We start from the raw sequence: 13825 nt of genomic DNA on the forward strand, positions 1-13825 counted from the left end.
TTGTTTCAACTTTGGTGCTATTTAAATCCATCAGTTTTTACTTATCAATCAATGTAGTAGCTTGTTAAAGTTCTCCAGGGTTACTATAAGTATACATACATTTTTATAGAAGAAAATTATCGTTAAATAATTAAGCTTTATGTATTCATTTTTAGAAGTAAGGGAGGGTATTAATATAGCAATGTCTATATACTGTATTTACAATATCTATTCATATATTGGCCTAATAACATATATTAGAGATCGGTTATCCAATATATAATATCGAAAAGAAGAACTCGCTCGTAATTAATGATATTAAACTAGTATAGGCGATGTTGCAATCAATGTTCAGAAAATATCAATATACAGATATCGGATAATACCTATCTCTATTTAAGTATACATACTTTTTTTTTGATGGGTGAAAATGGTATGGTAACCCCGCCTGCGCTAACGGGATACGCTGGCAGAGCACCAGTGAAGGGTGATAGATGACAATGAAAACAGGCCAGTTAGCCCATCATGATGAATTCATCAGGAATTAACCACGATAGTTTCCAGGGAGAACCGCGAAGAGGTCGACCTGGTTGGGTATATTGCTAGCAATGGGATTCTCAGTCTCCATTACTAACAGTCCCTTTCCCTTCTAAGTATACATACTAGAGGTGGGTAATATTTATATAGCAACATCTTTATATTTTAATTACAATGTCTATATACTAATCCAATAACGAATATGTTAAAAGTCTGTTATCAAAAAAAAAGATTTGGATAACAGACTTGATATATTCGAAAATAGATATTTGACAGATATGGGCGATATCGACATGGGTGATGACCTTTTTCCGCCATCAATGTCCAGATGAATCTAATATGAAGGTATCAGATCGGAATCCATGTTACCAATGCCTAATACATACCTTTTTGTAGTAGAAAATCTTAAAAAATAAAAAAATATGCGTCATAAAAAATATGTTCATACTTTGACATATCAAAGTGTGCAACGTCGTAATTTTCTGTTAGTTTTCAAAAACAATTGAACATTTTTAAATGTTTCCGATTGTTTATTTAAAAAGTGCTTTATTAGCGAACTAAAACTATAATTATAGAAAACAACAACATAACTTCGTTACGTTAAAACGTCTTTCACTGTTATTTTGAATGGAGAGTAGTTATCCAGTTGTCTCTTCACTGTAGACTTTGCAAAGTAGATTCAAACTATCTCTTGCTGTGTACCAGGGGTGGCCGATTTGATTAGACCCAAGATCTACTGTTTACTGACGAAACTCTGTGCCATCTACCAATTACATACTTTTTGAAATCTCAAATTAAATAACATAGTTCAGTACACAATAAAGAAAATATCTTACACTAAACTGTCCAATAATGAGGCCGATTTTGATGTACTATTTTTTTTTTCTCTTGACCTAATATTTTAATTTGATAATTTTGGGAATTTACTGTTTATGGGCCGCCATAAATTTATAATAATTTTGATTTAAATTTATTAGAAAATTATTTCGTATTGGTCGTCACTGATTTTCCTGTATTATTAAATTGAAATTTTAGGGATAGGTTTATAAAAATGACACCTTAGAATCGACTCCATTGTCATTATAGTATCTACAATAAATACCTGTGTTTGTAGGTGTGTATTACTTGCACAATAGTTCTTGAATATGTAGTTTTCGAGCTTAGATTATAGATAAACATTAACTTTAGACCACATCTGGGTCCATTTTACCTATTCATATAATGTGTAATTGTTAGACGTCGTACTTAAAGCGAAATTTGGCCTTTGTAATAAGAAACCCCCGGAGTTTTACTCCAGAGATGTAATGGTAGATACTATAAGTAGTGTGTTTTGTTGAATCTTATTTTCGGGCAGAATTTATTAGGATCACACCTTCGTCCAAAATTATCACCTTATATAAATCAATATGCTTTTCATTTGATATAAAAACAGCAAGTTAATCAGATGGAAATGTATTTAATTTTATATGAAATTGTTCAAGCTATGTATCTAGTTACATATTAATTATAGAAAATAAATATTTTTTTGGTTAGTTGTTTTTTTTTTTTAATTCAAGTTATTCATTTAACGTTAATGCATGCTATGACAACACATGTTTTTTTAATGGATGACAATGGAGTAGTAACCCCATTAGCTTATCGTGATAGATTCACTTTGAATAGAACATGATAGTTTTCAGGGGGAACCGCGAGAAAGTCGCCTGATACACCCTGTATTGCTAACAATGAACGATGGCGATACACCATAAGTAAGAATGAAAAGAAAGGTCAGTTAGTCTATCGTGATGAATACACCTGGAATTCAACACGATGGTTTCAAGGGGGGATCACATGGAGGTCGACCTGGTAGCAATATACCTTATATTGCTAGTGTATTGTACTTGTTCTACGAATATTTATCTAAGACTTCAAATACATAAGGATATAAAGTTTCTGGCATATGTTTTCCCCAAACAAAATCCATATGACTAAACTCCTTTCGGGGTAATATTTGATATTTTACTACATTTGGTAATTGAGACTTCAGAGTGTCGACGTCTTCTACAGTGCCAAAGACGTCATTTTCACCAACAAACAAAGCGGTCTTCGCTTTAACTTTCCCCAGATCAAATTCCGGAGGATCCGTAGCGCCATAAACTTCGAGATTTTTAATTGTACCGTAATCGTAATTAGCAAATTTATTTCTGTTCGCAATTTGGCTTAAGTGATATATACTTTTTATAGAACTTCTAGCTGGATAATGACCAAACACAACGTGTGAGAATTGCGGCTCCGTTTCTTCACTATCGAAACCGGCTCCTGGGATAATAGTGCCATCAAAACAAAGTTCATAACTTCCAACATCTTGGGTGCACGCAACTTCTATAAAATCTTTTAGTGCAGAATTTTCTTTAAACACATCTACAACTCCTAGCGATGTCAGCGCAGAATATATTGGTGTTGCCAATTTAACAGTAACTCCTTTAAATCCCCTTATATGACTTAAATACGCTATGGGAGCTAAGGCAATAAAAACATTGATTTTGTCGTTATATTCAGGTCTCCTTGATCCGAGTACAAAAAAATTCGTAGTTCCTTGAGAATGTCCGATGACTGTCAATTTTTTTTTATCAGTCTGTTGTAACACGAAGTCTATGCAGACACTAGAATCATAATATCCAAATTCGTACAAACTGAAATCCCAGTACTCTTTGTCTTTCTCACAATCCAATGTCTCATGGCCTAACGAATACCTATTACCTCTAAAATTCGCAGCCCATACGTCGTATCCTGCATCAGCTAAAGTGATGGCGAGAGATATATTTCCTCTTATGATGAAAGTATCTGACGAGTCTATTAAACCGTGCATTAAAAGTACAGGTCTACCTTTTCCGGGAATGTGGAATATTGTGAGTATATATTTGTCCTCGGTTGTCACGGAATACTCTTCACATTTTTGTCCATATTTTACAGCGAGCTCAGAAAAGTTGAATTTCCCATCTTCTGATAAGTGACTTTGAAGAGGAGAATATTTATTTATTATTTCTGTAATGTTTATATTAGGTATCACATTTTCAATTGCACTACTAAGAATTGGATCCACTAAGCTGGACTCACATAAAATAGGAAGAACGAATATGACTATAAATTTTTCTTTTACAAGTAGCAACATTATGTAAAATAAAATTAGCTTGCACACTTAGCAGTAATAAATAATTTATTTATTACTGCTAAGTGTGTGTATTTTATCTTTTATATACTTAAATTTTGTGTACTTACGTGATATTTACATATGACTATAAACATGAATATTATTATATAAATGTCTAAAGTACACGCTTCAAAAAAATTCCAAATTTTGTTTGTTTTATATATATATATTATATATATATATATATATATATATATATATATATATATATATATATATATATATATATATATAATATAATATGGTCCCTTACGGGCATTTTTACAAGTGAATAAAATACATGTCATTACAAACATTACAATAAATTAACAAATAAATTTTTATATATTTTATGTCCTCTATAATAATTTTGACCCAAAATAAGTGGATCCGACTGTCGTACTTATTAAATGATGCCTTCAGAATGTAATAGCATTCTTCTGCCACACAGTCGGTGTAATAGAGACGCGATACGTTTGCGCCTAATGTCGGCTAATAAAGTCATCTGTTGATGTTACTGCAAACATTATGGACTAATTACAAAACGTGGCAACCATAACAATACCATGGAAAATTATTTTATTAAACATTTAGAGGCCTGTGTGCCCTCCGTGTATAGTCAACCCACAGGCTGTTCATATAGACAGATTGACAATATGCCTTGAATAATGTTATTTTAACATCAGTTAAACGACCAAACCTGCGATCCAACATATGACCTACAGTCAGCCCCCTTTTTTTTTCGTGTGGAAAATATGCAGCAAGATCGTCTCATCTGCCGAAGGGAGGGCAGCTGAGGTGTGTGAAATTCGTACCCACTAAAAACCACACGACATACCTCGAGGCGTTTATGTTGGATCCCGGGTTCCCGTTTGTATGACTACCGAGTATCCAACACGACGGCCCGCCCTGTAGGTAGTGTAGGGCAGGCCTCCTCTCTTAGTTAGGGTGGGGAATGTCCCTCTAACCCTACCATCACAGGAGGGCACGGATACGTGCGCACACCTCCTAGGGTCATATGTATGGTGTGTCTCCCTCAAGGCAACACCCCGACCCTAGTGGGGGGGGGGGGGGAGAAAGAGGCGGAGTTGGGCACACCCCGTCTCCTTCGTCTGGCTCGGCGGCGGCGCATGACGGGAGCGGTGGGGGTACTCTCCCGCTCCCGCTTCACAGAAGGTGAGCATTGCGTTCCACGACCTCTCGTTACTAACCATCCTCCGAACTATATTCGGCAGCGAGAGGTCATCCCCCACTTCCGCAACCAGGACGCAGCGCTCCGCACTGAACGCTGGGCATTCTTCTAGAACATGTTGCGCTGTGTCCCGGTCGCAACCATACTCATGGCACTCAGTTGTCGGCTCTCTTCTCGCAATCTGACACAGGTACTGACTGAAACAACCGTGACCGGTCAGTATCTGTGTCAGCCGAAAGGTCATTGGACCTTTGCGCCGCCCGTTCACCCAGTGTTTTAGCACTGGGCGAACCGCCTCGACGGTCCTCAGGCCGGCCCCTGGGTCGGCTAGCCTCGCATCCCACTTCTCCAGGAGGATCCGCCGAGCGCAGGACTTCCGTAAACTCATTTCCCTCTCGGTGGGGCACTCGCCCCGGGAACGTCGCTCCGCGCGCCATTTGTAGATCGACGCGCGAGCTTCTGCCTCTAGGTCCCAGGGCGGGAACCCCGCCAGCACACATGCAGCCTCGCAGGAGATGGTAGGATATCCACTCAGGACTCGGATAGTCATGGTCCTCTGTGGCCTGTTGAGGCAGGCACATTCATCCTATTTATGGCTCCCGCCCAGATGGGAGCCCCATATAGGGCCATGGACTGCACCACCGCCATGTGTAGGCGGCGATAGCTATCTTCTGGGCCCCCCAGATTAGGCAGCAGCCAGCTGAGTGCACCAGCCGCCGCCATAAGGACACCACCTGCCGAGGTCAAGCCCCAAGTAACACATGTGAGACTTGACCTCGATTCTGTGTCCACACAGCCAGCCCCCTGCACGTTCAATATAAGCGTTTTTTAATGGATAATTATGGTATGGCTACTTCGCCCGCGTTAACGGTATATATTAGCGGGTCAAGAGTGAAGGATGTTTTAAGAGAAACGGTGTTGCCTATCTCTCGATCACTAAGTTCCCTTAGTAGCTCTTACGCCACCCACAGGAAAGAAAGGAGTGACCCATTCTATGCCAGGATCATACGGCAACGGCAGTGTAAGCATAGGCATCGGTTATAGTACTCAACGAAGGGATGTTTTAAAGCAACAGCCAGGTTTCCTGAACGGCTTTTATAGATATATATAGGGTAACTATAGGGACACAATGTTTAATTATTAATCAACAACTTAAAAAGTTTCACTTGTTCCCCAAATTTTCTTGAGAATGTAATCAATAATGTTGTGTCCTGTATTTCCTTTTTGTATATATAGTGATGTACAGATGAAAGGTACATACTTCTCCACCGCCTTAAAATTTTAATTGTCTGTTACAAATCACATTGCCAATCTTTGAATGAAACGGTTTCTTTTACCTAAGAGTAAATCTTTAAAGTTCAATTTTCATAATTTTTTGCTATATTTCTTTTAATATTTTCTAGATGCGCCACATCTGTCACATACAATATTTTCTATAAAGAAACTGCACATCTATAATTGTGTTATCATGGAATATCGGTGAATCAGACGCTAGTACATCGCTACATTGTGTTTTTAAAGTCGTTGGAGCAACGGGTGGCAGGCCACTACCTGTTTTCTTATCCAATATATCATCTGATTTATGTATTTTTTCATAGACAGAATAAGCACCCCTTTCTTTTCCGTGGGTGTCATAAGAAACTAGTAAGGGAATTTAAAGATCTAGAAACGGCCAGCGTTCCTCTTTAAGACATTACTAAACTACACTGTGGTTGCCAACCCGCCTGCCAAGCGTGTCAACTATTGGCAAAATCCCCTCAATGGTAAATTGCTATAAGATACGCTCCGTTCCTTATGGCAGTCTGTGAGGAAGGCCTATGTTTAGCAGTGAACAGGTAACGGCTAATATGATGAGGATGATTATCTCTGTAAGCGGTATTATTGCTATTATTTAATAATACGCCCGCTATCGGATTTGCAATCTTCACGATATACTCGTAGGTAAATACCCTACTTTTATTGTGATGATATGGTTATCAAAATTATTGACGATCGATGCTTAGCTTCATATTTTTGAGATCCGATCGTAGTTGAATAGAGTAAGTAGGATCGAGTAGAAATAATCTTTATACAAATAGACTTGTTACCAAGCTCTTTTAAATCGTCCATTTTTTGTTCTGCTTAGTTCTGCATGTAGTTATTTGCTGAAAAGAACCCTCAAGAAACTCAGTTACTATTTTCAAATTATTATGTATAAGATAATTTTATATTTGTATTTGTATCGTGACTATAATTAGAATTAATTTCTATTTATAAGTTATATTAAATGGAAAATAAACTAGTCGATTCACTTGTTCTATTGTCAAGTGTAGACTTTTAATAATTTTAAAATAATTTTGCATTGGATCAATATCCTTAAATAATATCCTTATGTGAGGCGTCGATATGACCAATCGTAACGGTAGACATTGACAGACGGGAAATTGATAGTTAACTACGAGGCTGCTATACTTCGTTATGAACGCTCTTAAGTGCTAATCTGGGGTTTATAATAAAAACCCCGGGAATTTTATTCCAGACATGTAATTGTTACGCAGTCATAGCGTGTTTTGTTTGACCGTCCAAAATAATCACCTTATATAAATCAATACACTATTCGTTTATCATTAAAACAGCAAGTAAATCAGATGGAAATGTATTTAATGTTATATGAAATTGTTCAAGCTATGTATCTAGTTACATATTAATTATAGAAAATAAATATCTTGGTTAGTTGTTTTTTCTAATTCAAGTCGTTCATTTAACTTTAATGCATACAACATATAGACAACTACACTAAGGCACTGATTATTATGTTTTATTTTTAATGAACGACAATGGAATGAATGAATAAATGGAACCCCACCTGCGCTAACGGTATACGCTGGCGGTGCACCAGTGAGAGATGATAGGTGAGAATGAAAAGGCAAGTCAATTAGCCCATCGTGACATATTTCGCTAAAATTAACCACGACGGTTTCCAGGGGAACCGCGTGGAGGTCGACCTAATAGGGTGCGTTGCTAGCAATGGGTCAATTAGACCCTATTACTAACAACCCCTTTCCCCCTTCCTGATTACCAAGTACCTTACCTATATATATCAAACTTAGTGTTGAACCCTGAATCTCACTTCCTCCTACTACATGTACTGTATCCTAGTACCACCTGGGAGAGCACTATAAGAGACTTGACAGGGATCAATTCGACTTCGACACGGTCCTCCCTAGAACCCATCGTCGTTAATATGTAGTGAATTTGCCACAATGGGCCAACTGAACCCTTTGTTACATCTTTCACTGGTCCCGTCATAGTATACCATTAGCATAGGCGTATGTATTCCCTTTTATATATCCACTCTCATTCGTTAAAAAAAACACCCAACTGCTTTTTTAGCCCGCTTGTTACAAATAATACAAATCTATCTGTTAATACTAAACTTGTTACTTAATATTACGTTCTATTATTATATATATATATTATATTATTACTTAAAAATAATGTACTAACATTAGGTTTATTAAGTTATACACGCAGTGTTAATGTGAAAGGGTCTGTTATAATGATGAAAATATGCTAGTTAATAAAAATTTTAATAAAAAAAAAAAACACGTTTGTATCGCAGGACGCCATTAGGTACACAGTAAACACGGAAATCAGAGAATGTTAGTGTTGCCAAATTACATTTCCACAATTATCCAAAAACATTTTAGTTGCTATATGTAATTAAAAATATTATTTTCAACACGATGAAATATCAGATGAAGGATGTAAACTGACGTCATAAAAAATAAACTTGACTTACATGAAATTTAATTTTAAAACGAGTAGGTAACAATATTATAACTAAATTCATAGACTAAATTAATTTGTTATTTCTTTAAATACATCTACAATTTCTAGCGATGTCAGCGCAGAATATGGGCTATATTTATATATTAAGCTGTAAAATATAGATATTTTACAGCTTAATAATGGCAAGGCACCGGGGGAAGATGGAATTACAGCAGAGCTTCTGAGAGTGGGTGGAAAACTGGTACTTGTAGTACTTCAGATGCTATTTAAATTCATCATCCATAACGATGTTACGTCCGAGGCGTGGAACAGAAGAGCTGTAGTCCTGCTCTTCAAGAAGGGTGACAATACCCTATTGAATAACTACAGACCAATATCCCTAATGAAACGTCTTACGCGCAACCTCGACGACTTTTAGCTACCCGCAAAATCTGGATACCGAAAGGTCTTTAGCACCATAGACCGCGTACATACGCCACGGCAGATTATATAGAAGACCGAAAAGTATAATCTGCCACTATGTCTGGCGTTTGTAAACTATGAGAAAGCCTTTGATTCGGTCGAGACATGGGCAAAAAAAAATAAACAAAAATTAATTAAACCAATAGTTACAAAATAGTGGGATTTTTTTATTTTTCTAGAAATATTTCTAGAAATATTTCTACGGGGATGACACATTTTATAAATATTTAATAAAATTGGGCATTCCACAGAATACACATAATGTGGCTTTCCGATGGAAATATTTGTTTAGAATTTTCTAACCGTTACTTTTAAAAATTAACCATTTTGTAATAAAATTCAATTCGAATATTTTTTAGTAAGAAGTTTAAACGAAGCCGAAAAAAAATTTACTATGTAGTACATTTTTTTAGATATATATTCATCTCGATTTATATTAATTTCGATCTATGTGAACAACTGTTGCGAGAACAAACAATGTGTTTAGCACCATTGCACGTTGCAGTTTAACGATTTTCGCCTAATTTAGATATCCGTTTAAATATTCGAATGGTATTTGCGATTTATTTAAGTTTTATGATGACAACTGTCGATATTAAGACCTATATCAAAATGTATAGTTAAATAATGATACAGAGTAACTATGATAATAAATTAGGTATGTTAAAATGCCGTTTAAAAAGGGCCACCTTTATGAATAGTATTATACATATTATAGTAATTATATTTAGATAATATCAGTAAAACTAACCCAAATTTGACTAAGTCTGTTATGACGTGAATTAAGGAATGCTGGAAAATTATAGAGAGCTCGAATGATGTGTGAGGTCAGTGCCCGATCTGAGTATTTTGCCGGGGAAAATATTTGCCGCCTTTTAATGTCTAATGCATTATTATCTCAACACAGTGAACTTATTTTGTCCCACTGGGCATTTGCCTGGCGGCGGCCATAGATCGGGCCCTTTGCGACATTTAGATATGCCGAGTATGTGTACTTTTATAATTTATATTTTTAAAAAAAGCTCTTTACAATAAAATTAAATAATTTATCTGACTGCCATATCATAGTGTCATGTCATATCATGTCAGCTTAAGTAATTGCAAAATTATAATCGAACCAACACGAAAGTAAAGATATCTATCGATTGTGAAAATAATTATAAAAATCGGTTCTGAATTGCAGACAAATTGAGAATCTCCTTTTGAAAGTTGCAATCAAGAACCTATTTAGGCGATATGTAGTTTTTTTGTCTACCTTACATTATAAAAGCTTTATATATCACCATTATTACCTATTGTCTAGATTTGACATTTACAATTATTATTTAAACAAATGTTTAATACAACTGTTCGACAAAGTACCTAATTAATCAAATCGTTTATTATATTATATAATTAAATTGTGACTAGGTGGTGTCTGTACATGGCAGATATTTAAGAAATCAATATTTCTTAGAAGAATCTTAAGACCAATAGATGCTAAAAATTAAGTCTGAAATATAATCAGTGGATTTATTTCCATTCCAATGCGTTTTTCGTTATTCTATTCATGAAAAATGAAAAATTCTATTTATTATATTTATGAATAATGCATTGTAATACAAAAAAATCATTTATTATGATCCAGCGGATTACTGGGAGCATATTCTACCGCTATAAGCTGCTTTGTATTACATGATGCAATTGAACCATAATATAATCAAAGTCGTTTGCTTGTGCACCTTTGTCCCATTCGTGTTTCTACCGTTAAGCAGTCGTGTTTGCATGGCTGTGTATGCTGTGTGTCGGTTTGAAGGGTGGGAACCAGTGAATTTACAGGGTATAGAGGAATAACACCTGAGTCCTCAGGAATGGCAATGCATGGGGTAGTATACTCTGTTATGTCCATGGTACTTCCCATATCTATAGGCGAAGGTTACCACTTTCTATCAGGTGGATCGTCAGCTTGTTTGCCATTCTAAGTTGCATAAAAATAATTCATTAGAATACGTATATAATTATAATTCCTTTATCCCGTGCGGGCAAGGGTGCGTGATATACGAGGGGCGGCTGATAAGTTTGCGGGCTGATAATTGTGTGACTCCTTGTAAGTATAAATATTACCCCATTTTTGTATTTAGTTCATTAACATATTAATTATTAAGAAATACAGTACCATAAACATAACAAAATGAACAATAAAATTAATATTTAAAAAAAAGAGTGTGTGTGTTAGCGCACGCGCGTTTATGTATGTGTGTGCACGTGTGCGCATGTAAGCTTAAGTGTGTATGTATTTGCATATGTTTTTATATGTATGTGTGTATATTAAATAATATACACTTGTATCAACTCAAAATAGAAGTCCTAGTTCTTCCATGGAATTATAATCCAATGTCTTAAGCCACTAAGAATAACATGATTTACAGCTACTTCGAGTCTACGGAGTCTAGCACCCAGCATTTGGGTATGAGCTTTAAAACTTAGTGTATTATCAATTATGACACCCAGATACTTAAACGTATCACAACTTTTAATGGATTTACAGTTACAGTTGTTTATATTTTTATCAATATATTTGTGGGCAGTTGTATAATAACATGTAGGCAGTTTTTTTTTTGTTAAAGCGAATGTCATATACTTAGATTTGGTTACATTTAGGGTGAGAATATTACTGCTAAGCGAATCATAGGCCCTATTTTAACCCATTTGCGATAGATGGAAGACTTCATTCCATGTGTTGCCCTGAAATATCAGGGCAGTATCATGAACACTAGCGATAATTTTGCCATTTTATATCAGAAGTTGGAAAAGATCTTATATATAGACCAAGAATAAGGTCGGTGCGAAGATACTACCCTGAGAAAATCCGAAGGTGACTGGAGGTTCATCACTAATCCATTTGTCAATTTTTACTTTTTGGAATCTATCATTTAGATAGTCAGTTAAAAGTTGTAAAGATTGTCCTCTCACAACATAATTATGAATTTACAATGATCACTAGTATATTATTTGTGACAATAAAACGGCTTCCTATCAATCGAATGATTCAAATTGTTTTGTGAAAAACCGCCATAAATGTGGTGTAAATATACTGCAATGTTTTTATAGTTGAAATAATTTAATTCAAGAGCTCAAATATATACCTTAACAATTATCTATTATTGTAATATCGGCTTAGACACGCTCACGATTATAAAAAAATCAGTCTAAAATATATTAAGGCAACTTGAGAATACATACTCATTTTATGTGATCCATCCGCATTTACCAATCAATTAAACAAATGTTTAGATCTTATATTAAATTTAATTTAGTGCCCTCCGTATACGTATATACGTGTGCAATAGTCACCGGTAAGTACACCATCTGTCAATACAGGCAGTATGGCCAGCATCATCGAAGTACACCTACGGACTTCCACAACCCGTAAACTACTACCGTTTATAAGTAGCTCAAAAAGTTTAGCGCCAAAATTTTAATCTAAAATCGGTTGAATATATAGGTACGTCAGAATAATAAACTAGGTTTTAAAAATCTCAATATGTTCATGGAATTTTATATTAACTGTATATTTATTTATTTAACTTTTTATTGCACTTTTTTAATGTGCGATAATGGAATGGTAACCCCGCCTGCGCTATTGGTATACGCTAGCCAGTGAGGCATGATAGGTAAGGATGAAAAAGCAGGCAGTTAGCCAATCGTGACGAATTCCACTAGAATTAATTAAAATAGTTTACAGGAGAAACCGCGTGGAGGTCGACCTTATAGGGTCTATTGCTAGTTATAAGGAAACCAGACCCCATTACTAATAATCCCTTTCCCCCCTCTTTATTATATTAAAACATACATAATTATAATAACAATTAAAAAGTTCATATAAAATACAGCAGCATAAGGTACTGACCAAAATATAAACAAAGGTTAAAGGAGAACAGGAAAAATTATACTATATTTTTAAAAGATATTTTTTAAAAATAGAATCATCATCTTTTTAAAAAATAAACTTGTGAATTGTGAATTGGATTTGCCAAATTGTCAATTTAATGAATATTTATTGATCTTATGTTTATTTCTTTTTTTTTTTAAACCTATATGACGTAAACGAAGATAATATTTGAACATATTTTACGTCGCAGTTATATCGAAAACATTTGTATTAACCATATAATATATGTACGTCAGAAAGGCCTTATTTTCTCCGTGCCAAGTAAACATATAGTGTTTTTTTTCGTTATGTATATTTTTTTACAACACAGGGGGCAAACGAGCAAGCGGCTCACCTAATGGTGACTACCGCCGCTCATGGTCACCCACAACACCTACAGCATTGCAGGTGTGCTGCCGGCCTTTTAAAAAGGAATATGCTCTTTTCTTGAAGGTTATGTTGTCGTATCGGTTCGGAAATATTGCTGCTGGAAGTTAATTCCAAAGAGTGGTTGTGCGTGGAAGAAAGTGCCTTGAAAAATGCACGGTGGAGGACCGCCACTCGTCCAGATGGTTGGGATGAAATTTTAGTTTATGGCGGGTTGTAAGATGGTGAAAATCAGCATCAGGTATCAATCCGAACAATTCTTCAGAGCACTCCCGGAGATAAATTCGGTAGAAGATGCACAGAGATGCAACATCTCTACGCAGTTTCAGTGGGTCGAGTCGGACAGTAAGACGCTGATCGTTAACAATTCGAGCTGACCGACTTTGAATGCGGTCTAACGGAAGGAGTTGGTACTGTG

General features: G+C 35.6%; 1 protein-coding gene across 1 annotated transcript; it reads right to left on the reverse strand.

The window, feature by feature from the left end:
- Positions 1 to 1004: 1004 nt before the first annotated feature.
- On the reverse strand, positions 1005 to 5427 carry LOC113512847 (lipase 1-like). The gene is made up of 2 exons (XM_052893010.1): positions 4784 to 5427; positions 1005 to 3602 (listed from the first exon to the last, which is right to left on the reverse strand). The coding sequence occupies exons 1-2, from the start codon at positions 5425 to 5427 to the stop codon at positions 2402 to 2404; spliced, it is 1845 nt and encodes a 614-aa protein (XP_052748970.1). The 3' UTR covers positions 1005 to 2401.
- Between the last annotated feature and the right edge of the window lie 8398 nt (positions 5428 to 13825).

The sequence above is a fragment of the Galleria mellonella genome, unplaced genomic scaffold (genome assembly GCF_026898425.1).
Source record: "Galleria mellonella isolate WM207_F2 unplaced genomic scaffold, CSIRO_AGI_GalMel_v1 utg113, whole genome shotgun sequence".
Classification (NCBI taxonomy): domain Eukaryota; kingdom Metazoa; phylum Arthropoda; class Insecta; order Lepidoptera; family Pyralidae; genus Galleria; species Galleria mellonella.

Bases quoted from the DNA above. Each gene is read 5' to 3' on its own strand.
- LOC113512847 (XM_052893010.1), bottom strand. From the start codon at position 5,427: ATGACTATCCGAGTCCTGAGTGGATATCCTACCATCTCCTGCGAGGCT. The intron at 3,603-4,783 runs GTGTGCCCAACT...ATGTGAGTCCAG, and splicing joins AGCCAGACGAAGGAGACGGG to CTTAGTGGATCCAATTCTTA.